Source organism: Galeopterus variegatus, unplaced genomic scaffold (genome assembly GCF_000696425.1).
Source record: "Galeopterus variegatus unplaced genomic scaffold, G_variegatus-3.0.2 Scaffold1113, whole genome shotgun sequence".
NCBI lineage: Eukaryota > Metazoa > Chordata > Mammalia > Dermoptera > Cynocephalidae > Galeopterus > Galeopterus variegatus.
In genome coordinates, this window is record NW_007727224.1 from 16,824 (window position 1) to 40,655 (window position 23,832).

Sequence of the window (23,832 nt, forward strand, 5' to 3'; positions counted from 1 at the left end):
CTTGGTGCCCATGGGCTTTCCCTTTGGCCAAGGCCACCTGGCAGCACATCCTGCCTGCTGCAGTCACACAGAGGAGTTGAAGGCAGTGACACTGTGTGCCTGCACTCCTCCCCTTCCACAGAGCACCTTTGGCCATCCTCACTGCCCCTCTACAGCCTTCCCAGGTGGGGAACTGGCCCTCCTCCAGCTCCTGCCATTGGGCATCCTCCAAAGAAGAGAAGGGAACCCCTTTCCTCAAGCTACTTTCTGCATAAGGGAAACTGTAGACTGGAGGTCAAACTGGGACTACATATCCAAAAAGGACGCCACTCAATCTTGTATCTCATGGAAGGAAGCACAAAATCAAGCATATGTGGCAATACTAAAAAGCGCTGAATGGTACACTGTAAAATTGAGAATCTTATGATAAATGAATTACATCTCAACCAAGAAAAAAGTGTTTCCAAAAAGTCTGTGGCAGTATTACTCATGCCTTCATTAGTTCCATTCACTTATTAAGGTATTCCGTGATTCAGCACATATTTATTGAGTACTTACTAAATGCTAGTGCCAACCCGACACATAGATACTCTGGTAGCCATCTCTTTGGAATGCCTGCAGCTCTCCAACTGCTTCTCTGAGAATGCTCCCTACGCCACTCATGTGCAAGGCTGGGGTCTGGGCTCTGGCAGCCATGTTCAATGGCCTTGATTCTAACTCCTTAACCCCAGCTACTGGACTCAAGCTGGGCATCAGATTTTTTCCCCCAAGAATCAGGGACTCAGTTTTTGGCCTTCTTCTCTTCACACACTCCACACTGTCCTTCAGAGATATGACCCTTCCCCATGACTTCATCTCTGTTATGACAGCTCCCAAATCTACGTCACCAGACTATGCCATTCTCTGGAGCTCCACAGATGTCCGTCTGACTAGCCCGCAGGCAGCTCCACTTGGACGTCCCACAGGAACATCAAACTGCCTGATCCTTTACTTTGCTCACATCAGAAGCTGTTTTCTACTCTTTTCCTCAGCCAACCTCCTAGTCAAAACCTCTGGGTCCTGAGGCAGGGACTGTTCCCACATTTCTTTGCGTTTTCCGCAGCACCTGGCACAACAACTCATATTTGGTAAACACCGATTAGTCACTAGGTTGAGCTTGTGCTACTTTACTCAGGTCAATTACTAGGTGCATTTCAGCAAAGTCTGCAAGCAGATTTTGTCAGGGTTGAATTGCTTTGTGAATTGGCAGGGTAATGTTTTGGATTTTTTTTTTTTTTTAGCTAAGTTAGTACACTAAAAACAAAATTAAATCCTAGAGCTCCCAATTGCTTTCAGACATGATGTGATTTATCACAATTCCCACCCCAAGGAGCAGAGAGGAAGAGCAAAGTCCTTGACCCCAGTGCTTGGGAAAGTCAGAGGTGCCAAAAGGCTTAAAACCATACTTATCTGTGAAGTTCTGGGACTCTGAGTGCATTGCCATTGTCTGCTTTTCCCATAATGGAGAAAAACTAATTAGCATTATGAAGTCCTTGCTGTAGGCTGGTTATTTAACATATGTCTACATCCCTGTTATGAGCTCAATTGTGATCCTCCCCGCCACCCTCCCATACATGTGTTGAAGTCCTAACCCCCAGCACCTCAGAATGTGACTGTATTTGTGAATGGGGACCTTAAAGAAGTAATTAAGGTAAAATGAGATCATATGGATGGTGTCCTTATAAGACTGGTGTGCTTATATTACTGGTTTCCTTACCAGAAGAGATTAGGATACAGACATACACAGAGGAAAGACCGTGTGAAGGCACCAGAGGAAGACAGCCGTCTACAAGCCTAGGAGAGAGACCTTAGAAGAAACCAACCCTGCTGACACCTTGATCCTGAGCTTCTAGCTCCTAGAATTGTGAGAAAATAAATTCCGGTCTCTGGTACTTTGTTTTGGCAGCCCTAGCAAACTAATACAGTCGCATTTAATCCTCCCACCAATCCTGCAAAGTAAGTTCACTAGCTCCATTATAGATAAGGAAACCGAAGCAAAGAGAAGTGAAGTGACTTTCCCCATCCTTCAGCCCATAGGTGATAGGGTGGAAACCCAGGTTTGCCTTCTGATGTCAGACTCCATGGCCACCAGTGCCCTTTGTTCCAGGGGCCCTGGGGTATTCAGAGATTTGACAGAAATGTGGCATGCTTTCACTGACCTCCCCTCTCTCCTTGACCTTTGTGGGTTCTCTTGATCCTTCTCTCTCTCTGAGCATCCCAGCCCAGCCCCAGGCATTGTCAATGACAATGTTTTAATGTATAATATTAATATATTCATCTTTGTGGTAATGTGGTTATAAATCATAATTTTTAAAAATTTTTATATAGGAAGGGGACCATGAAAGTCATAATGCTGCCCTGGTTGTGTCAGTAAGGGTGACTTCCGCTATAGCTGATTTCAGCAGTGACAGTATTTGATTTCCCTTGCATAAGGAAGTTCAGCATTAGTGTGGCCTCCAGGGTTGGCAGATGGAGTGCCACAAGAACAAATACTCCTGCCGGCTCTCCACTCTGCCATCCTTGCTGTCGGCTCCATCCTCAGCTGTTAGCAAAACAGCTGCAGCAGTTCCAGGATAGCTCCAGATTTTACATCATTCCCAGAAAGAAGAGATACTGTCACTTCCAGTGGCTCTCTCCTAGGAGTGAGGAAAACTTTCCCAGAAGCACCCCAGCAAATGTCCTTGTAATTGACTAAATGTTTTTCCCCAAAAATTCATTTGCTGAAATCCTAACCCCCAAGATGATGGTATTAGGAGATGGGGCCTTGGGAGATAATTAAGTCATGAGGGTAGAGCCCTCACCAATGGGTCTAGAGACCCCAGAGAGTTCTCTAGCCCTCTTCCAGCCACGAGAGGACACAGCAAGAAGACAACCATTTATGAACAAGGAAGTGGCCTTCAATAGACACCAAATCTTTCTGCACCTTGATCTTGGACTTCCCAGCCTCCAGAACTGTGAAAAATAAATTCCTATTGTTTATAAGCCACTTAGTCTGTGGTATTTTGTGACAGCAGCCAAAACGGACTAAGACAGTCCCCTTAGTCTCACTGGGCAGGACCAGAGCACATCCTCATTCCTAAACCAATTACTAGCAAGAAGGAAGAATGAATACAATGGGCTCACCTGGGTGAAATAAAGGTTGGGGAGTCAACCATATGCCTTCTCCAGAAGTCTCCCTCCAGGAGGTGGGAACTGAAGCTGAAAGTGCGGGTGAGCTCACCAGAGGAAGAAGCACAGAAGACCTAGGAGCTTCAGCATCAACTGTGCTGGCAGGCTGGAGGAGCAGAGATTGGATCAGTCATGGTTCCTGCCACAGAGGGGCTTCCTGTCTGATGGAAGACACACATTAAACACAGTTACAGATAGACCCGAACTGTGTTGGGTCAGCCTGTGAGAGCAGACTGGGTTGGAGTCCCAGTGGTATACTGACAACTGTGTGACTCTGGGCAGGTTACTTAAGCTCTCTGTCTCAGCTTCCTTCTCTATAAAGCACCCTATACATAGTAAATGTGAAATAAATGCAGCTATTATTGCCCACATTGTTATCATATTGAGGTGACAGGAAGCCATTGAATGAGACTAATGCAGGATGGTGTCCTGGTCTGATCTGCATCGTGGTTAGCAGCTTGGGCAGTTTGTACTCTGTCCCTGCTCTGGGTTACCTCTTCCCCTCACTGAGTTTCCTTCCGGTTGCCCCTGCAACTGAGCCCCACCAGACCCCTCCAGGCCCCAGTAGCATCTCCACAAAATCTCTCTATTGGTTTTATCTGCACTCCTGTATCTTGGAATCAGGATGAATTACTGTCCCTCGTTTCACCCCTGTCCACTTGCACCGTGGCCGACTGCAGAAATTAATCAGGTTTATTAAGCATGACCTCTCTTTTGTGAGCCCTGCTCCCCGTGTGCCGATCTGTACCTGTCTGCTGTTCTCGCTCCGTTCAATTGGAGAGGCCTCAGCTTCAATTAGTGCTCTGGTGGGGGCAGGGACAGGCGGCAGGGTGGCCACATCTTTTGTTATTTGCAGAGACTGACGTACCGGGCCGGATCAGACAAAGACTCTGCTATAGTGAGCACAAGGCCCTTTGTTGCCATGGCTGTGGAAAAAGATAGGAACAAAAGGATAAACGTCGCATCCAAATACACTAATAATTAACACTTAGCACCATGGATATAAAAAGCACTTAATGCTAAATTATAATGATCATAATAGCTATTCTTTATTCGGCCCTACTCCATACGGCATCATGGCTTGGTAGCTAAGTACGTGAGAGCTGGAGCCTAACTGCGTGGGTCCCAATTCTGGCTCTGCTATTTCCCAGCTCTGTGACCTTGGGCAAGTTACTCAAGCTCTCCAGTCTCAGTCTTTGCATCTATAAAGTACAGACAATGAAAGTACACAACTCTTAGGGTTATATGAGTTCACACTATGCTTATAAAGCACTTAAACATGGCCTGCCACATAATAAGCACTTGATAAATATTATATTTTAATATACAAGATTTAAAGCTTTATATACACTGGTCAACAAATTTCGACCTCAAAACAAATGTGTCATACATGTTGTTATTATTATCCCTGTCTATCGGTTGAGGAAATCAAGACTCAGAGAGGTTGATTAACTTTCCCAAGGTCACCCAGCAAAAAAGCAGCAGAACCCAATTCTGTCTGACTCTAAAGTCATGTGGGGCCGGCCCGTGGCTCACTCAGGAGAGTGCGGTGCTGATAACATCAAGGCCACGGGTTCGGATCCCATATAGGGATGGCCGGTTAGCTCATTGGGTGAGCGTGGTGCTGACAACACCAAGTCAAGGGTTAAGATCCCCTTACCGGTCATCTTTTTTAACAAAAAATAATAATAATTTCCATCCTCTCCAGACTGCATTATACCCAACACCCCCCACCACCACCAGCCTGCTCCAGAATGTGCAAGACCCAGTTCTCTGGTAGAAGGTGGAAGGCTGGCTGGGGAAGAACAGAGACATGATCCAGCTTTGGTGAGGACTTGCTCAAGTTCCACCTGTCTGGCGACTTTGCTGGCAGAGTAGAGCCACAGGGCAGAAACTGGCCACATGGCAACAGGTTGCACCAGGTCCAGGGACTGAGCAGGTCTGGGACAAAGGTGTCCCAGGACAGATCTTGCACCCTAAGAGTCTTTGGACATCATCAAGGAAATGCAATGAACCTGCCCAGCTCAAAGCCCACTACATTTGGATAGCACCTTTCTGCCAGAGAACTTAAGATTCTTGAGGGACATTTGTATTTTGGTTTTTAATGTGAAGGAATCCCAGAGTGTGGTCTTGTGGAATAGACATTTGGTTGCCACACTAATCAGTGCCCATCAGGGCTCTGACCACTGCCCATCCCCATCGGGCCTCAGTCCATAACCTCTACACAACCAATTCTTGCTTAGTATTCAAAAGCAGCTCGATTCCTAAATGACCACACAGGTAAATGACCACACAGGTACAGTATCTCTGGGAAGGAGAGGAGCATGGCTATATCATTAATTACAGCCATTTGCTGAGCACAACCCTTGTCACAGCCCCCTCTTTTCCCCCCATCCCTTACTTGTCCCTCCAGTTTATGGCTAGCTCCTGATGACTCCCCACCCCTCTTTCATGTCCAGTGTTCCATCTGCAATCAGATCAGAGCTGGCTGGGTCCATCCTGGTCTCTGGGAAACATAGCCCTGGCTCCTCAATAAGGACACAGCTTGGTGCCAAGATAATGACCTGTGAAGGGGCCTCCCTGGAGTCCCCAGGCTATGCCCACACTTAGCTCAAGGCAGCAGAGCCCACTCATGTGCAGATAGACAAGCTGCCAATGCTGTGTGGTCCCCGTCTCCACCAAGTCTTGATCACAGACCCTCTTCTTCAACCCCTTCCACGTGTACCTGTCTCTTGCTTTCCACTCACACCCCTAGGCTCCCAAATGAAGACCAGGAAAGTGGCCAGGCTGCAGATTCAGTGCAAACAGCAGGAGCTCTGTAGTTGAGCAGACATGGGTTTGAATTTCACTATGTCACTTAATAGCTATGTGACTTGGGCTGGTCACTTAACTTCTCTGAGACTCAGTTTTCTCATTTCTGAAAGAATACTCTGTACTCTTAGGGTTTCTGTGAGGATTAGAAACAGCATGTATAAGTGTGTTATACCCAATGGTACTCGATAAATGGTAGCTGTTGTAATACATAGGTGGGTCTCTTCATATTCTTTCAAATGTATATACTTTCCTTCCTCAAATTCTTACAAGGACCAGACTACATGCAGGGTCCTCTCACCAGTGACGTTGTGGTGAGGGGCTTGGCTGGGTTGGAGCTAAGCTCTCTCGCTGGGTCTAGACCTTGGTCTAGGGGGTTGGATTTTGGCCCCTCTGTCTATGATTGGGTGAGCAACCCTCCAAATTCCCAAAGACTGTGCCAGCTTTAGCATTTAAAGTTCCCTGTCTTTGGAGCACTGAAAGTTCAGTCCTGGGGAAACTGGGATAGCTAGCCTCCCCCATCAAGGAAGCTGGCCAGGGCACATGGAGAAGGTGTCAGGCCTGGGACAAGAAGATGGGCATAACCCTTCCCAGCTTGCTGGATGCATAGACCAAGCTGGACTCCACAAAGCCCCTCCTTATGGCTCCTCAGCCAAGACCTGGTAAAACTGAGGCCAAGGGTGACACCTACACGTCATGTGAAAAACTGCAGTCTGGGAATCACCCACTTTGACCCTAAGGCTTTTGTTGATTCGTTAATATTTATTTAGCTCTTGATACGTGCCAACCCTTGTGTTAGGCGCTGGGCATAAGTCTTGGGATCCGTGGAAGTCATCCACAGGCAAGTGAAATTTATGCTGAGACCTACTGACTGAGAACGTGTTAGCCAGATCAAGACAGGAGGGAAAGAAAGAGTATTCCAGGTAGGAGAGAACAGCAAAGACAAAAGCTCTGAGTGGGAAGGAGCATGAAACTTTCAAGAAACGAATTACAGTATGGGGGAGGAGGATAATAATGACAAAAAGAGCTGAAGAGCTTGTCAGGGCCTAATCAGCCATGAGAAAAGTTGCTGTCTTTACCCTAACAGCAATCAGAACTTATCAAAGGTTTTAGGCAGAACAGTAACATAATTAGGGCCAGCCCGGTGGCACAATGGAGAAGTGCGCCGCTTGGGAGTGCGGCGGCGCTCCCGCCGGGGGTTCGGATCCCATGTGGAGACCGGTTCCCCCTCACTGGCTGAGCGCGGTGCGGGTGCAGCACCAAGGGTTGCGATCCCATTACCGGTCAGTAAAAAAAGACAAAAAGGGAAAACAAACAAACAAAAAAAAAACAATGTGCTTTAGGGCCGGCTCGTGGCTCACTCAGGAGAGTGCGGTGCTGATAACACCAAGGCCCCGGGTTTGGATCCCATAGAGGGATGGCCGGTCAGCTCACTGGGTGAGCGTGGTGCTGACAACACCAAGTCAAGGGTAAAGATCCCCTTACCGGTCATCTTTTTAAAAAAAAAAAAAAAAACAGTAACATAATTAGATCTGCACTTCGCAGAGCTAACTTTGGCTGCAGGGTGGAGACTGGTTTGGAGAGTAGTAAGCCTAAAGCCAGGGAGGCAATTAGAAGGTCATCGCAGCGTCCAGGTGCTACAGAGACAGTGGTGACCGGGGTGGGGACAAGGGGAGGAAGAGAGATGTGATGGTTTGAGAGAAATTATGGAAATAGAACAGGGAGAGACATGGTGATTGACCGGAGGTAAGAGGTGAAGGGTAAGGAGGTTCAAAAATAATGTGCAAAAAATAATTAAAAACAAAATAAAATAAAATAAAATAAATAAAACAAAAATAACCTGCAGGTTTCTGGCTAGGACCACTGGAGAGCAGTGAGACAGCTGCTGAGATGGGAGCATGAGAAGAAAGAGGACAATGTTGGGCTTGGTGGATTGGGGATGCCTGTGGGACATCCAAGTCAAGGTGGCAAATAAGCAGTTGAATAAAGGTTAGGAAGGGGAACCTAACTGTGGGGATCATCTGCATGCAGATGGTAACCAAAACCCTGAGCAGCACCATTTAAAAGTGAGCAAAGAAGAGATAATGAGGCAGAGGAAAACCAGGCAAGTATGATGTTATGAAAGCTGGGACAAGAGTGTCAGAAAGTGGTCACCTGTATAAAATCTTTTTGAGAAGCAGTGAGATGAGATCTGAAAATCGTCCATTGGACAATGTAAAGATCATTGGTGACCTTAGAGACTTTTAAGATGGAGTGATGGAGAGAAGCCAAATTAGAATGAGTTGTGGAATAAGCAGGAGGTAAAGTGGTGGAGAAGGTGAGTGCAGACAATTTGAATAAAGTTGCCTAAATTATCAAAAGCCACCAATGGGAGTGTACATAATCATAAATTAAAAATACACATAAAGTTTAACCCAACAATTCTACTTCCAAGAAATTAGCCTGCAAATGTACTTCACATGTGCACAAAGACCTATAGAGAGGATGTTTACTGTAGCAATTTACAGACAGCTAAAATGGAATACAACTTGCATGTTCATCAATAGGGGGCTGAATAAATTAGCTGTAACACATCCACACAACAGGATATTACACAGCCATTCAAAAGATCATGGTAAATTTAGATATAATGAAATGGAAATACATGCAAGACTGGATACATTAAGAAAAAAAGATGGCCATATATTTGTTTAGATAAATGCACAGAAAATGTTAAAAAAAAATTTTAAAAACAGACACAAGAGAAATTCTTCATAGTGATTACCTCTGCAGGGTGGTCAGGGTAAGGGGGATTTTACCTTTCGTTTTATGTTTTTCATTATGTTTGGATATTTATTTTTAGCATGTACAATAAAATTTTTATATAATTTATATAGAATTATTATATATTTAGAAGTTTGGCTATGAATGGAAATAGAAAGATACAACAGCAGGGGTAGGAATGAGCAGGATAGAGGGAGAGTTTTTTCGTTTGTGTTTTTGTTTTATGTGAAAGAGACCTGAGAATCTCTATTAAAAGGGAGAGAGTGAAGATACAGGAGAGAGAGGTAAATCACTAAAGCGGGCTCACTGATGTGAGCTTAGATGATAGCCAGAGCCCTGGTGTAGTTTTGGGTGGGATTCTTCCTCCACAGTGACAGGAGAAGAGAGGGTAATATCAGGAGGTCTCTAGATTTGGTGGCAGTAAATTGAAGTAAATACCGACCTGTGGTTCCCACTCCCCTTCTACATCAACAAGGACCCCCAGAGACCTGTAGAGGGCCCTTCCCTGGGGGCTGTGAACATGAAAACTCACGTCTTTCCCAAGAATCTCCCAGTCTAGGGAAGGATTTAGTGACTGATAACTGCAATCGAGTCTCCAGGTCTTTTTTTAAGCTGTGCTCCTCCCCTGGAACACTTGCCTCCATACCCATCTTCCGACACATAAACATAGCCCCTCCCCTTGTCAATTCTTACTCAACCTTCTGGTCTCAATTTAAAAGTCCCTTCCCCTGAAAGCCTCCCCTGGTCCTCCAGTATAAGAAGCAACAGCCTCCTCCCTGGCCTCCCAATTCCGCCCTTGGTCCCTTCCAGCCTATTATCAACACAGCAGCCAGAGAGGTTCAGTAGAAGTGAGGAGTGCGATCGTGCTCAAAACCCTCCCCTGGCTTCCTATCTCACTCGGAGTAAAAAGTCAAAGTACTAATGCGGGGCAAGATGTGACTTATCGCTGCTACTCTGCCCCCTCCCTATGCTCCTCCAGGTGCGCCGGCCCTTTGATCGAACACACCAGCCCTGTTTCTGTCTCGGGACTTTTACACTTGTTCCTCTACTGGGAAAGAATGGTCTTCCCCAAAGAGCCATGTGGCTTGCTCCCTCACTTCCTTCAGAACTGAGCTCAGAAGTCACTTTCGGGCTGGCCAGTCAGCTCAGTTGGTTAGAACACGGTGTTATAACACCAGGGGTTCGGATCCCCGTACCAGCCATTCGCCAAAAAAAAAAAAAAAATCATGGAGATGGAGAATAGAGTGGTGGTTGCCAGCGGCTGGGGGCCGGAGGAAATAGGGAGGTTATTGCTTAGTGGGTGCAGAGTTTCCCTCATGGAAGATGAAAAGATTTTGTAGATGGATGGTGGTGATGGCTGCACAATATGAATGTACTTAATACCACTAAACTATATACTTAAAATGGTTAAGATGGCAAATATGCTACGTGTATTTTACCATAATAAAAAAAAATTTTTTTTAATGTCGCCTTCTCTTTGAGGTTTTCTGGGCCACCCTTGTAAAACGTAGAGCCCTCCACGACAGGGAAGATGGAGTGACGTGAGAGCGGGACAGGGGCGGGTCCAGAAAGGCGCGAGCTTCCGGGGCCGCCTCTGAGGGAAGGAAAGGGGGCGGGGCCAGGCATGAGCGAGCTTCCGGGGCCGCCTCTGCGGGAAGGAAAGGGGGCGGGGTGTGGGCGGGGCCAGACCCGAGCGAGCTTGGGCTTCTGAGGGGTTTTCCCGTACCGGCTGGGACGGGAGAGGTGGGGAAGGGGTCAGGATTTCCGAGCAAGCGGAGCGTGCCTCGGTTAGCAGCCGGGCCTAGGCTGAAAGCTGCAGGAGGGAAGTGGCTCCATGACGGCTCCTCGGCCCTCCACAGCCCCCGTCTCCACCCCGGCTAACCTGATCGCTGTAGAACGCAGAATGGCGGGAAGCCTCCAGCAGCACCACCACCCCGCCGCTCGGCCCCGCGCGCCCTCCAGTGGCGTCCTGCGTATGGCTTTGGTCTGGACCTGCGCACCTGCCTTCAGCCCCGGTCTCCCCAGCAAGAAGGCAATCGTGCGAAAGTTCTGCAGGGGACTGAATGTAAGGGAACAAGGTGTTAAAGGACAAAATTGCAACAGATTTAGTTAAAGATCTCAATTAGTTTTATTGCAGTACTAAAATTGGGAAACACATCATTTCATAAAATAGAATAAATGCTCCAATGAGCTAACTTTATAGACAGAAAAAAAGGGCTGAAGAAAGCAGAAACAAAGAACAAAAAGCAGACTGGTCTTTTCAAAGTTACTTTCCTTGTAAGGTGGGGACAGGGAGACAGAAAAATAGAAAAATAACTGATTATTTAACATCAGGTTACTTCAGGCTATCCTTTTTGTGTAAGGATTAAAGCAGATTCATGCCTATTGAAGATTTAAAGTGGCCTGATTGGGGGCCGGCCAGTTAGTTCAATAGGTTAGAGTATGGTGTTGATAACACCAAGGTCAAGGGTTTGGATCCCCTTACTGGCCAGCTGCCAAAAAAAAGTGGCCTGTTTGGGAAGTTGGCAGTTATCTTCTCTCCTAATTTCTCTCTCTCTTGATTTCTCAGAAGGTCAGATAACTTAGTCTAGGTTTGGTGATGTGGAATTTTTGCTAGGGTGACTCCACTTTGAGTTTTGGTCTGGTCTGTTGGAGCCTACTGTACAAACTTAGTCCAAAACAATGGCCTCCTATAATTTTTAACAAGGGGTCATTTTGTTCATGGTCTGGGTGCCCAGCAGAACTGCAGGAAGTGGAATCTGGCCACAAAGGAGACCAAAATCCGTGACCACATCTAACCCCAGCCTGCCTCCTCAGAGCCTTGTCTGTGCCTTGGGCCAAGGTCAAGCACGGTGCCCTTGCAGGGCACCCTGCCCCAGCCAAAATCACCCTTTTCTTTCAAACAGCCCCCATTTCGCCTCCAGAAACCTTACCCTCTCCCTCAGGAGCTGGTGGGAAGTGAAGGACTGGGGATCCTGTTTCTGCTACCTCTGTCTGTACATAGGGCCCTTGAGTAGAAACCTATAGCTGGACTAAAGGCCTGGAGGCTCTAGAGCTGCTTGCTTGGAGCCTTATTATGAAGGGTCAAGAGAGACCTTTCTGCCCCAGCCCTCACAGAACCCTATTCCCAAGGTCCCTTCCCCAAGAATCCACCACCAAAACCAGGGCCCTCCAAGTGCCTTCCCAGTGTTCTGGCCCAAGAAGAGTAGGCCTACTATGCCTGGTATTCCTGATGCTACTGCAGTCTCTCTCTTTATGACCCCACAGCTTTTGTTGCTTTGTCTGCCCTGGCCCTGCACAGCCAGGCCCAGGTTCACAGGCTTCTTTCCAGGCTCCAACTCCTGAAATTGAGCAGGCACCTTCTTCTCACTAAAGCCCTCAAAAATTTAGATGAAAGCGAGCTGTGGCTTTGGTCCCCCAAATTAAAGTGATTTAAATTCTGGGAATTGTAGGGCCGGCCCATGGTTCACTTGGGAGAGAGTGGTGCTAATAACACCAAGGCCACGGGTTCGGATCCCTATATAGGGATCGCCGGTTCACTCACATGGGAGAGCATGGTGCTGACAACACCAAGTCAAGGGTTAAGATCCCCTTACCAGTCATCTTTTTAAAAATAAATAAATAAATAAATTCTGGGAACTGTAACACCAAGGTCAAGGGTTCAGATCCCCAGCCAGCCACCAAAATAAATAAAAATAAAACAAAGCCTAAATAAATAAAAATAAAATCTGGGAACTGCACTGTCCAATTAGCAATTGGGAGCTGGGTTTTATAACGGGGGTTTTATGGGTTTTTAGGATCAAAGAAACTATCTTGACATCTTGAGACGTTTTTACAGGGAATGAGACCCAACTTTTCCTACCAGATGAAAATGCTGACCAAATGTGGACTAAAAGGACACTAGACTGATTGGAGCTAGAGATTGATAGACAGGGTCCCAGAACTCTTCCTTTGTCTTCTGAGATTCAACCAATCAGAAACATCCACAGGCTACTCAACCAGCCCCAACCCCAACCCACAAGTTTTTCCTTTAAAAATCCTTGCTTGTAGGGCCGGCCCTGTGGTGCCACTTGGGAGCGCGCCGCCGAGGGTTCGGATCCCATGTGGAGACCGGTTCCCGCTCACTGGTTGAGCGCGGTGCGGGGCGCAACACCGAGGGTTGCGATCCCATTACCGGTCAGTAAAAAAGACAAAAAGGAAAAAAAAAAATCCTTGCTTGTAAACTTTTGGGGGGGGGGGGTTTCAGCATTAGCTGTCCTTGCTCCAGCTACTTGGCCTTGTAATTAAATGCCTATTTCCCTGTTGCAACGAAGTGTCAGTGTGGTTTAGCTTAGCTGTGCAGGGGTGGGTGGACCTAAGTTTGGTTCAGTAACACTCCACAGCTGCACATACTCTGCAACCTAAGAAATCTCAGCAGAGTCTAGGAGCTAGTAATGGGAACACTTTCCGCTTGCTGGGGAGGGGAGATGAGGGCCTCTGATTCCCCACTGTCTAGTGTCTCATCATCCCTGCAGTCATTTAAAGCCCCAGCACAAGACCAGGGTTCAACATCATCCCATTCACAATAAGGGATCCCAGGAAGGAAACTAAACCGGGATTACACTCCTAGTTTGACAGAAGGGAAAGCTGACCTTTGCCCAAGGCCATATCATAATTGAGCGATAAAAGGGGGCTGGGCAGGAGCTAGGGCACCTTTCCCTTATGGTAGTTCCCACCCTTTCCACTGTGCCTGCGGATAGAGGAGGAGTCTTAGAGTGAGGATGAAGAAAGAAGGATAGGGATTAGTGTTACCCAGGACTCCCCTGGAGTGAGCCAAGGCTTTCTCTGGGTCATTACTGAGCTGCTCATTCACTAGGCTGCCTGGCCTTTGACCCATGCCAGTGCAGTCCCTGCCCCATCCCTCCAGCAAGCCATACACACCTTCTGGGAGGTGCCACTGGCATTGTGTATAATGAGATAGGATAAAATAAAAACTACAATAGCAACAGCTACTATTTACTGAATACTTACTCTATCTCATTTAATCACAACAACCCTGTGAAGTAGGTACTATTATTATTGCCATTTTTACAGATGAGCACACTAAGGCTCAGAGAAGTTAAGCAACTTACCCAAAGTCATACAGCTAGTAAGTGATGAAAGTGAATTTCAAACCCAGGTCCACTGGCTTTTGGAACCCATGTTCTCACATTCAGTGGTCTGCAGAGCAGAACCAGATGCCGCTCACCACCACTGACCAGCTTCTGGGTACTGCCCTCCTGCCTGCAGGCCCGAACACCCAGCCAGGCCTCTTTTCCTAAGCCCGGTCCCCCATGACATCCTTCTTCCTCTTGCTTATGGAACCCAACAGATCAGGCTACCTGACAAAGGAATCTTTTGCAATGCCTTGGTCCATGGTATCCATCCCAAATGCCTCCCCAACAGTATGCCCCATTGCTCCTCAGAGTTTGGCTCACATTTTCACTGAGCTTTTGCTTATGCCTTTTGCCCTTCTTGGATGCCCTCCCCTAACCCTTCATGGGCCACCAAGCTGAAATCCCAGAAGACTTCTGAGTTCCTCAATCCAGTGATCTCACACAGTTCTGGGTTCAGGGCCAGAAACGCCCCCACAAAGCTCCTCTGGCCCAATGTCCAGTGAGGAAGCTGCAAAGATCAGGGAGGGCCTGAGTTCTAGTCCTAACGAGGTGCGGAGAGGGAAGGAGGACTTCAGTACCGCTGTTCTTTTCAGGTCCTGAGCCACCAGTTGTTCTCCAAATCTTGTTTGGGAGAAGGGGGCAAAAATGTTGAGGGAAGTGGAATTGAAGAGACAGGTTCGGCTGAGAGATTGCCCGGATGAAAGGAGAGCCGAGTAGGAGACATACAGATGGCCAATCTTTCCACAATAAATTCCTCTGGACCATTTCGTGGAGGGAGTGAAAAATCTGTAACCTAAAACATTTAAATAAATAAATACATATATATTTTTTTAATTAAAAAAAATTAAACTTAAAAGCAAACTCCAGAATTGTAGAGAAAAAACGTGAAACTGCTAAGAAATTCCGTTCTTGTGGAAGGAGAATTCGGGCTCCACCCCCAACACGGGCTGAGTCCCTTTGCTCTGAGACCAGGGGATGAGAGCCCAGCGCCTGGCACCAAGTGAAGGCAGCTATTGTGATCTCCCGGGCCTGGGAAGGGAGGCTCAGTGCCCAAGAGACCCTGGGAAGAAGCAGCCCGGCGCCAGCGCTGTACCCTCCGCAACCGGGTCTGGGCGACAGGGTGGAGTGTCAAAGGCGGAGTCACGGGCTCCGCCCCAGCACCCGCTCCGCGTGGTTCTCACAGCTAGCAGCTCAGACCTGGTGGTCCCGAGGCTGCAGGGAGAAGCCGGGAGCCCCCAAGGGGTCGGTCTGCGACTTCTGGGAAAAGAGAGAGGAAGGCGCTCTGCGGTCAGAACTGGACTCCACCGACTTCCGACCGGCTTCCGACGACCAGCTTGGGACCGAGAGTCCCGGCGTCCCGAAGGACAAGTGAACGGCTCCAGGAGAGGGACAGGTAGGGGTCGCCATCCGGCGCGCCATGGCCGCTCCCGCCAGCCGTCTGTGCCACATCGCCTTCCACGTGCCCGCGGGACAGCCCCTTGCCCGGGACCTGCAGCGCCTCTTCGGCTTCCAGCCCTTGGCGGCGCGGGAGGCGGAAGGCTGGCGGCAGCTGGCCCTGCGCAGCGGCGACGCGGTCTTTTTGGTGAACGAAGGCTCGGGGCCCGGGGAGCCTCTGTACGGCCTGGACACACGTCATGCCGTGCCCAGCGCCACGAACCTGTGCTTCGATGTGGCAGACGTGGGTGCCGCCGCCCTGGCCCTGGCCTCGCGGGGCTGCCGCGTGCCGGTGCCCCCTGTCAGCGTGCGGGATGCGCAGGGCGCCGCCACTTACGCCGTGGTCAGCTCGCCTGCAGGCAATCTCAGCCTGACGGTGCTGGAGCGCGCCGGCTACCGCGGGCCCTTCCTGCCGGGCTTTGGGCCCGTGCCCTCCGCGCCCGGCCCCAGCTGGATCAGCCACGTGGACCACCTGACCTTGGTCTGCACTCCCGGCAGCTCCCCTACGCTGATGCGCTGGTTCCACGATTGCCTGGGCTTTTGCCACTTGCCTCTGAGCCCAGGTGAGGATCCGGAGGTGGGCCTCGAGGTGGCAACAGGGTCTGGACACGGAGGTCTGCGGCTGACCGCCCTGCAGACCCCACCGGGCACCGTTGTCCCTACCCTCGTGCTGGCCGAGTCCCTGCGGGGGGCCACCAGCAGCCAGGACCAGGTGGAGCAGTTCCTGGACAGGCATCAGGGGCCCGGCCTGCAGCATGTGGAGCTGTATACGCCGAACATCGTGGAGGCCACTGAGGGGGTGGCCATGGCTGGGGGCCAGCTGCTGACTCCCCCTAAGGCATACTACCAGCAGCCAGGCAAAGAGAGGCAGATCCTAGATGCAGGGCACAAGCCTAGCCTTCTGGCCCAACAGGGAATCCTGCTGGATGGCAATAAAGGCAAGTTTCTGCTTCAGGTCTTCACCAAGTCCCTTTTTGCTGAGGATACCTTCTTCCTGGAGCTGATTCAGAGGCAGGGGGCCACAGGTTTTGGCCAAGGCAACGTCAGGGCCCTGTGGCAGTCTGTGCAGGAGCAAGTTGCCAGGGGCCAGGAAGCCTGAGGAGGGCCAGAGCTGGGTGCAGCCATCCGGGTACTGTGCAGGGCCTGCTGGAACTGAGGAACACCCCCAGGAGACCCAGCTAGTAAAAGGCTTTGCCCCCAGGGACCAGATGTGGCCTCCACCTCCTCAGTATCTGTCAGTAATTGAGTCTCACACTGGACTCCAAAGAAGAGGTTTTTTTTTTAACTGTAAAACACTTTATATACAGTCTATATGTAGTACATGTGCAAGATATAAAGAACAATTTAAAAAATTACACAATTAGGAAATAGAACATAAACAATACTTTTGAAGCCTTGTGTCCTTCTCTGATCCCACTTCCCACCAACCCCAAATTCTGTGATTTTCTGATGTTTCACTATATATGTAATGTGTCCCTAAATAAATGATTTAGCATTTGAGGCAGGAATTTAAGACAGAACAAATCCTCCCCTGTGCGTCCCCTCCCCCAGGGAGCAGCCACTGCAGGTGGGGAGGAGCTGGGCCAGGGCTGAGCCTAACCACCCACTCTAGGGTGAGGCCACTGCTCCAATCAGAGCTGACCTGAGATCTAGACAGAGGGTGTTGGGTGTCAGCCACTGGCAGGTGCTCCCTGCAGCTGCCTTCACCCTCTCTTGGGGGCTGGAGGAAGACAGATCCCTCTGAACAGAACACCCCCCTCCTCCATCTGTCCAGGGCTGGGTGGGAGCTCAGCCAGTGGAAGTCAGGACCAAGCAGGACTTCACCACTTTCTCAGTCCCTCAGAGGTGAGGAGTGAAGGGGCTAGGGAGAAGGTGGAAAGCTCTCCATGACTAAAAATATAAGCACTTTATTTAACAACAGGATTCTCAGGGGGTGGGGGCTTCCAGAGGCACCACTGGGCTGCACTGTTGAGGATGAATGACTAAGTGGGGACGTGGGGCCGTAAGAAACTATCCAGGACTTGCTGGCCCAGGCTTGGCTTTTTCCGGCTGGATGGAGTGGACAACTGGGACCTTTTGGAACCCTGTGCAGAAGACAAAGGGGTGAGGTGCTGAGGAGGGGGCAGCAGGGAATCTTCTCTTTCCTCCCTCTCCTCCCGACTTCCCCAGCACTACTGATCTAGCTCATGCTGTAGCCTGGAATGTCGTAGAGCTTTCAACCTGCCTCCAGATCTGTCCCTTCTATGAACTCTCCGAAAGGCAGGCTGAGGGAGTCTTCCTAAAATGCCAATCTGACTCCTTTCCTCCACCTAAAATGCTTCAGTGGCCTGGTGTTCACGCCCTGACTGAGCTGAACAGGCTGTCAACCCCTCCAGCTAAACCAGCTGCTGCCCGCTCCTTGAGCACTGCAGACTGCACTGTGCCCACCTTCACTCACACTACTCTTGGGCCTGGGAAGAACATCCTTACTGCTGATTCCCCTCCCAAACCCGGAGAAAACAACTCATTTCTAGGACCCAGATTACCAGCTTCTTCTTCCAAGCAGCCCTTCCTGATCCTTGCCTGCCAGATAGAACTCATGGCTCCCCACCGCCTATCTACAAAACCTAATACAAACATTTCACAGACCCATGACTCTGCATTGTCCTCATCAATTTGCTCTTGTCCCCTTTCCCTCTGTAAGTTCCCCAGATCAAGAACTATTCCTCTTCCTCCAGTCAAGCCTGGAGTAGAGAATGCTCACCTGATTGTGTCGGTTAACTGACTGCAAACCCATGGGTTCAAGCCCGGGAAGGGATGGCTGGGGGAAGACCAAGAGACTCACCTTGCAGGTCCCTGGCTGCTGGCCCTCATACATGCGGAACACCTGGCCAAGAAGAGACAGAGAGAGGACAGGGCTGGCACTTTCTCCCAAAGAGTCAAACCCTGTGTCCCGCCCTTGACTTCATGCCTCGGCTCTTTTGTTTAAAATATGCCTTTTTTCTGTTTACACAGTAATAGGTTCATGTAGAACATGGAGGAAACGAAAAAGTACAACAAACACAACAAAGGTAGTGCCTTTTTCATGGCGGTGGAGACGGCTGCGGTATGAAATTCCTCCCGTGTCAGCCAGCGAGCGCCAGGTGGTGTGGTGGTCACAGGGGCCTGCCCTTCCAGGGCCAGACCATATACTTGATACGTCAGCTTGATGTGAGAGAAGGTGTGGACCACCTATGGGGGGGCAAAGGGGCTAAAGCAGGCCTGTGGATATGGCCACAAAAGCCATCATTCCTGGCCCCTCCACTGCTCACTCACCTTCCCCAGGTGTCGGAGGTGGGTGGCCGGGGGGGGCCCGGCCCAACTCTGCAGCTCCTGCAGCAGGGCCTCACGCTGATGCTGCTCTGAGGACTGTGAGGTCACAGCTGGGAACTCCCACAGTCCTGCCAGCAGACCTGAGAGGGAGGGCAGCCAGGTGTGGGTCAGGCCTTACTGCTGCCCCCTCCATCCTCCCTGGCTGCTCATGCCACTGCCCTCCACTCTCTGTACCCAGATACCTGAGTTGGGCCTCTGCACCAGCAGAATTTGGGCACCCCCAAGGGCCCTGCACCGCTCCAGAACACAGGTAGCAGAGCACTCCTCCCTGGGGGGCCTGCGGCTGGCCTTTCGGGGAAAGTTGGCCACTCCTAGGGTCTGGTCCCAGGGCTCTATGGGAGGTGGGCACAGCTGGCACTGTCCAGTGTTGGGAACTGGGAACAGAGATCCCCAAGCCCCACTCAGGCCAGGAGGGCTTAGGTACCAAGCCCAGACAGCAGGCCTTGGCCCAGCTCTGCAGAATCTTACAGGTTACAGCAGGAATTGGAATGAGGGTTCTACATGCAGCTCCCTGACAGGGCCGGGAAGGGCCAGGAAGGGCTGGGCGAGGGCTAGGGCTGGTGCTTACCACACTCCTCCACGTCAGGACTGCCTGGCAGGCTCCGTGAGGCTGAGAGCTGCTCCTGCTCCACCTGAGAGGTATAGGGCAGGATGTCACGGGGCAGGAGTTGCTCCCTAAGACCCCTGACGGCCCCTTCCCCACTAGGCTCACCCTCTGGCATGCCCGGCACAGGCTCTGCACAGGGCACTGGCTACAGAGTGGGCGCTGTGGGGTGCACACTATGGCCCCCAACTCCATGGCTGCTTGGTTGAAGTCCCCTGGCCGGGCTGGGTCCACCAGCTGCTGGGCTAGGCTCCTACAAGAAGGGAACATCACTCTGAGCCAAAGGCCCTTTGGAGAAACCCCTAACAACCTCTCCGGTTACCACAATATCCTACCAGAGCTGCTGGGAGACAAGAGTGCTGCTGGGATCAGCACCAATGGCTCGGACACGGCACAGCACCCGTACTACGTTCCCATCCACCACACCGGTTGCCTGACACAGAGGAGCCCAAGAGTCAGCCTGGGCTGGGAGGAAGGAGAGTGGGCACACTCATAGTGGGGGTGGACTACGGGCTCACCTGGCCAAAGGCAATAGAAGCAATGGCCCCGGCTGTGTACCGCCCCACACCAGGCAGAAGCCGCTGCAGGGTCTCTGCAGTACGTGGCATGTGGCCCCCTAGTTCCTCTACCACCTGATTGGGGCAGAAAGGCTCAATGTGATGAGAACGATGAGACACGTGGGGCCCCTGGGCTTCCCCCTCCCCACTGCCCCCACCTTACCTTCCGAGCTCCTTCCCGTAGCCGCCGGCCTCGAGAATAGTAGCCCAGGCCAGCCCAGAGCTGGTTCACCTCCTGTGGGTAGGGTCAGAGGTCAAAGAGATCACTGGTCAGTCCTGGTTGTCCCCATTCCCTCTAACCCTAGGGTGGCTCTCACCTCCAGGGAAGCACTGGCCAGGTCCTGCAGCGTTGGCCACTTCTACAATCCCAAGGCAGGCAGAAAGACATGAGGTCAAGGGTGAGGGTGGTGGAGGAAGCCTTCTCTACACCCACCCCAAAGTACAGGCCCACAACCCTCCCCTTCTTCCCCTGGAGTCACCTGCATCCATCGGGTATAGTAGTTGAGCACCGTCGCAACCTGGGTCTGCTGCAGCATGACCTCTGAGACCCACACTGGGGGGAAGGGGTTGGCATGAGGGCACTGCTGACCAGCCCTGTTCCTAGCCCACAGGCCCCAGACCCGAGGGCCTCCAGGCAAAGCAGCCTTGATCTCAGGAGATGTACTGACCAGCATACGCCCGCCTGTCCAGGTCCACCTCATCCTCCGCCTGTCAATGTAACCCCAAATGGGGAGTGAGTGTGCAGCGGGCTGGGTGAGTTTCCCACCCCGCCATCCCTGTCCCTCCCTTACCTACCTGTCTTCTCCAGGGTAGGTCTCGCTTCTCTCGGTCGTACCAGCTTAGCAAGCTCCCCCGGAAGGCTGTGACTTCAGCTGTGCTTCTGAATAGATGGTACGGAGAGAAGGAGGCCTGCAATACCACCTCTTCCTGCTGCCTGGCCAGGCCTGCTGGGGCCCCAGGACACCAAACGATTGTCCCTGCACAGGCTGTGCACCAAGGACCCGGGACACAGAAGCCTGTGGCAGTGTGCTCCTACTTAGGGCTTCCCCCACCCCAACCTCTTACATAAGCTTTGGAGCTGGAGTCAGACCAGAGCTCTATAGCTGTGTGCAGCCTTGGACAAATTTCTGGCCTTAATTTCCTCAGGGTGGTATTGCTGGCTGCTTTCTCTCTGGGCCATAATGAAAACCAACAGTTTCAGTTGGGCATAATGTATACCTATGCAGGGCTTTCCTATTCACAAGACACTTTCAGGCTCATAAAGTCATCTGATCCCATGAAAGCCACATGAGGGAAGAAACACACAGACTACTGCTCTATTTTACTGGAAGAAAGCAGCCACTCAGGGCATTTATCTCAAAGTTGCACAGCAACAAAGCCAGAATTAGACTCGTAATTAGTTTCTTAATGCCTGACACATATCACGCTCCCTTCCCAGACTGACTCTATCCCTTCATGGCCAGTGAAATCACCCCTCGGAGCCTTTGGCTGGGACTGAGCTCCTCACCATCAGGGGCAGAAGGCTTGGCCTGGCTGCTGCTGAGGGCACGTTTCTTCCTTCCCTCCTGTCTGGCTGCCTGCTTCCTGCGACCACTTCCCACAGCTGCTCGTGGCTTCCTCATGATGGCCTGGAACAGACAGACCTACTGTAGTCAGTCACAAGGCTGAGTTTTGGGGCCCTGCGGGGGTCATGGCCACCTTCCTCCCTCCATTCATATAGTGTCTAGCTTTCCTCGGATCTCTCAAGATGCTCATGGGGCTGCTCTTGGCTGGCTCTGGCAGTGGGGTATGACCAGCACAGCTGAGCAAGTGGCCTCAGGGGGACCAGCATGAGTATAGCCCTGGAGACATACAAAGAATAAGAAACCAGAGCTGGGATGGGTCAAGGACCAAAGCCTCCTGTTTGGGAGCATTTGTGTATCCCTGATGCTTACTGTGATTGTGTGTGTGGATAGAGGTTCTTTAGGTGTGTCTGGGAGCATGGGGGTGGTTAGGAGGTTTCTCTGCTTAGAGATGTAGCAGTTATGCTAAAACTGCCGTTAGTAATCATCTAGTCCAAAACCCCCAAGGATCAGAGAGGGGGAAAGACTTGCCTGACAGCAGATGGCAAATCATTGGGAAAACAGAGATGGGGCTATTTTTATTCCTAATCTTTTCCTGATCTAGTAAATCATAGCTGGCTGACCTTTAGAAATGAGAAAATGCAGGCCGGCCCGGTGGCGCGCTGGAGAGTGCGCCGCTTGGGAGCGCGACAGCGCTCCCGCCGAGGGTTCGGATCCCATGTGGAGACCGGTTCCCGCTCACTGGCTGAGCGCGGTGCGGGCGCAAAACCGAGGATTGCGATCCCATTGCCGGTCCCCGGTACAGGCGCAACACCGAGGGTTGCGATCCTGTTACCAGTCAGTAAAAAAAAAAAAAAAAAAAAAAAAAAAAAAAAAAAAAAGAAATGAGAAAATGCATCTGCTTGATCTCCACTGCTCCTTGACTGTTGTTCTGACTGCCTTTTCTCTAACACCTAAAAGTAGCTAACACTTAGTGAGTGCTAATGGTATGCCAGACCCATGAAGTGCTTTACTGGATCTCAATCAATCTCCTGATGATTCATGAGGTAGGTACTAGTATTAATTCCACTTTTCTTATGAGGAAACTGAGGCTCGTAGAGATTAAGCAAATTTTTCTTTCAAATCCAGAGCCTGCACTCTCATATTCTGCTATAATGCAGTCCCTGCTAAGCCTCTGTTTCACCACCAAACCTCTGACTTCACCAACTTATTTTCACCAAAAGAACTCGCTTCCTCCTTCAGAGGAAAAAAATTGTACAAACTCACCTCCACTTGCACTGTCCTCCCTCTTTCCCCCTTTACATGGGTGAATGGCCCCCGTTCCTCCTCAGAGTCCTGCTCCTCCAATCCCCTCCAACCAAGACTCATTCTCCTCGCCTTCTTAGCCAAACTTCCTTCAGCACTCACTTACATAATTCATTCTACAATCCATTCTCCAAAGAACAATGCGATATTTTCAAGACACAATCATATCACTCCCTTACTTAAAACCTTCAATGCCTTCCCATTAAATTGGTGAATAAGTATTTATGGAGTGCCTACTATGTACCAAGCAGTTTTAGGTACTTGGAATACTTCAGTAAAGAAAACATGAAAGGTTACTGCCCTCAAAGAGCTTATTCTAATGTGGGCAAAAAATAAATAATACACATAATAAGTAAATTATACAGAATGTTAGAAGGTGATAAATATTAGTATAAAGAAGAAAAAGAGAGCCAGTGAAAGGGATAAAGACCGCCAGTGTTGGGGGTGGAATGTAGCAGTTTTAAAGAATGCAGTCAAGGTGGGCCTTATTAAAGTGATATTTGACCAATGACTTAAAGCAGTTGAAGGAGTTAGCCTTGCGGATGGATACCTGTGAGAAAGGCACACTAAGAAGAGTGCCTGGTATGTTCGAGGTACAATAGGAGGCCAGTGTGTTTAGAATGGAACGAGGGAGTGAGTGGTAGGAGATGAAGTCAGAAAAGTAAAGGGGATGGGCAGAAGGTAAGATCACCAAGTACCTGTAGGCCACTGGAAGGCTTTGGCTGTCACACCCCTTTCTATTAGAAACGGAGTCAATCTTCTTAATATAGCCTTGTAGGTCCAATGATAAGGGCTTCACCTGCCTCATCCCCTCTCTCACTATGCTCTAGCCACGTGTCCGACCACTTTGAGGACCCACACAATCCATTTCCCCGGCTTGGACAGTTCTTATATGCTTTATCTGGCATCTAATTATTTTTCAAGTCTTGACTTAAATGTCCAAAGCAGGTCTCCCTGTCTTACCCTCTCAGAGTCTTCTCCATTGTAGCTCTTACATTAATTGTAATTTCACATTCACTTATCATTCTTTTGGTCAATGTCTGCTTCCTCCACTTTACTGAAAAAAAACTCCAGGAGGACAGGACTGGTCCTCTTCTGTTGACTGTTGTGTCCCCACAGTCAGT

The 23,832-nt window shown here is 50.1% G+C and overlaps 2 protein-coding genes across 3 annotated transcripts; one reads left to right on the forward strand and one right to left on the reverse strand.

Moving 5' to 3' along the window:
* The first annotated feature begins 15,312 nt into the window (after positions 1–15,312).
* HPDL (4-hydroxyphenylpyruvate dioxygenase-like) lies at positions 15,313–17,119 on the forward strand. Its single transcript, XM_008574863.1, has one exon. The coding sequence runs from the start codon at positions 15,313–15,315 to the stop codon at positions 16,426–16,428; it is 1,116 nt and encodes a 371-aa protein (XP_008573085.1). The 3' UTR covers positions 16,429–17,119.
* Positions 17,120–17,220: 101 nt separating this feature from the next.
* MUTYH (mutY homolog) lies at positions 17,221–21,463 on the reverse strand. Of its 2 annotated transcripts, none has more exons than XM_008574865.1 (15): positions 21,349–21,463; positions 20,637–20,785; positions 20,510–20,549; positions 20,321–20,394; positions 20,159–20,200; positions 20,005–20,076; positions 19,803–19,916; positions 19,620–19,717; positions 19,393–19,537; positions 19,249–19,312; positions 18,863–19,054; positions 18,624–18,760; positions 18,387–18,539; positions 18,154–18,195; positions 17,221–17,413 (listed from the first exon to the last, which is right to left on the reverse strand). In XM_008574865.1, the coding sequence occupies exons 1-15, from the start codon at positions 21,461–21,463 to the stop codon at positions 17,312–17,314; spliced, it is 1,539 nt and encodes a 512-aa protein (XP_008573087.1). In that variant the 3' UTR covers positions 17,221–17,311. The 2 variants fall into 2 exon arrangements, with proteins under 2 accessions (XP_008573087.1, XP_008573086.1); XM_008574864.1 differs by having other exon boundaries at positions 20,637–20,827.
* Positions 21,464–23,832: the final 2,369 nt, after the last annotated feature.

Bases quoted from the DNA above. Each gene is read 5' to 3' on its own strand.
- MUTYH (XM_008574864.1), bottom strand. From the start codon at position 21,463: ATGAGGAAGCCACGAGCAGCTGTGGGAAGTGGTCGCAGGAAGCAGGCA. The intron at 20,550-20,636 runs GTAGGTAAGGGA...TTACATTGACAG, and splicing joins ACCTACCCTGGAGAAGACAG to GCGGAGGATGAGGTGGACCT. The intron at 18,761-18,862 runs GTATCTGGGTAC...CCTCCCTCTCAG, and splicing joins GGTGCAGAGGCCCAACTCAG to GTCTGCTGGCAGGACTGTGG.
- HPDL (XM_008574863.1), top strand. From the start codon at position 15,313: ATGGCCGCTCCCGCCAGCCGTCTGTGCCACATCGCCTTCCACGTGCCC.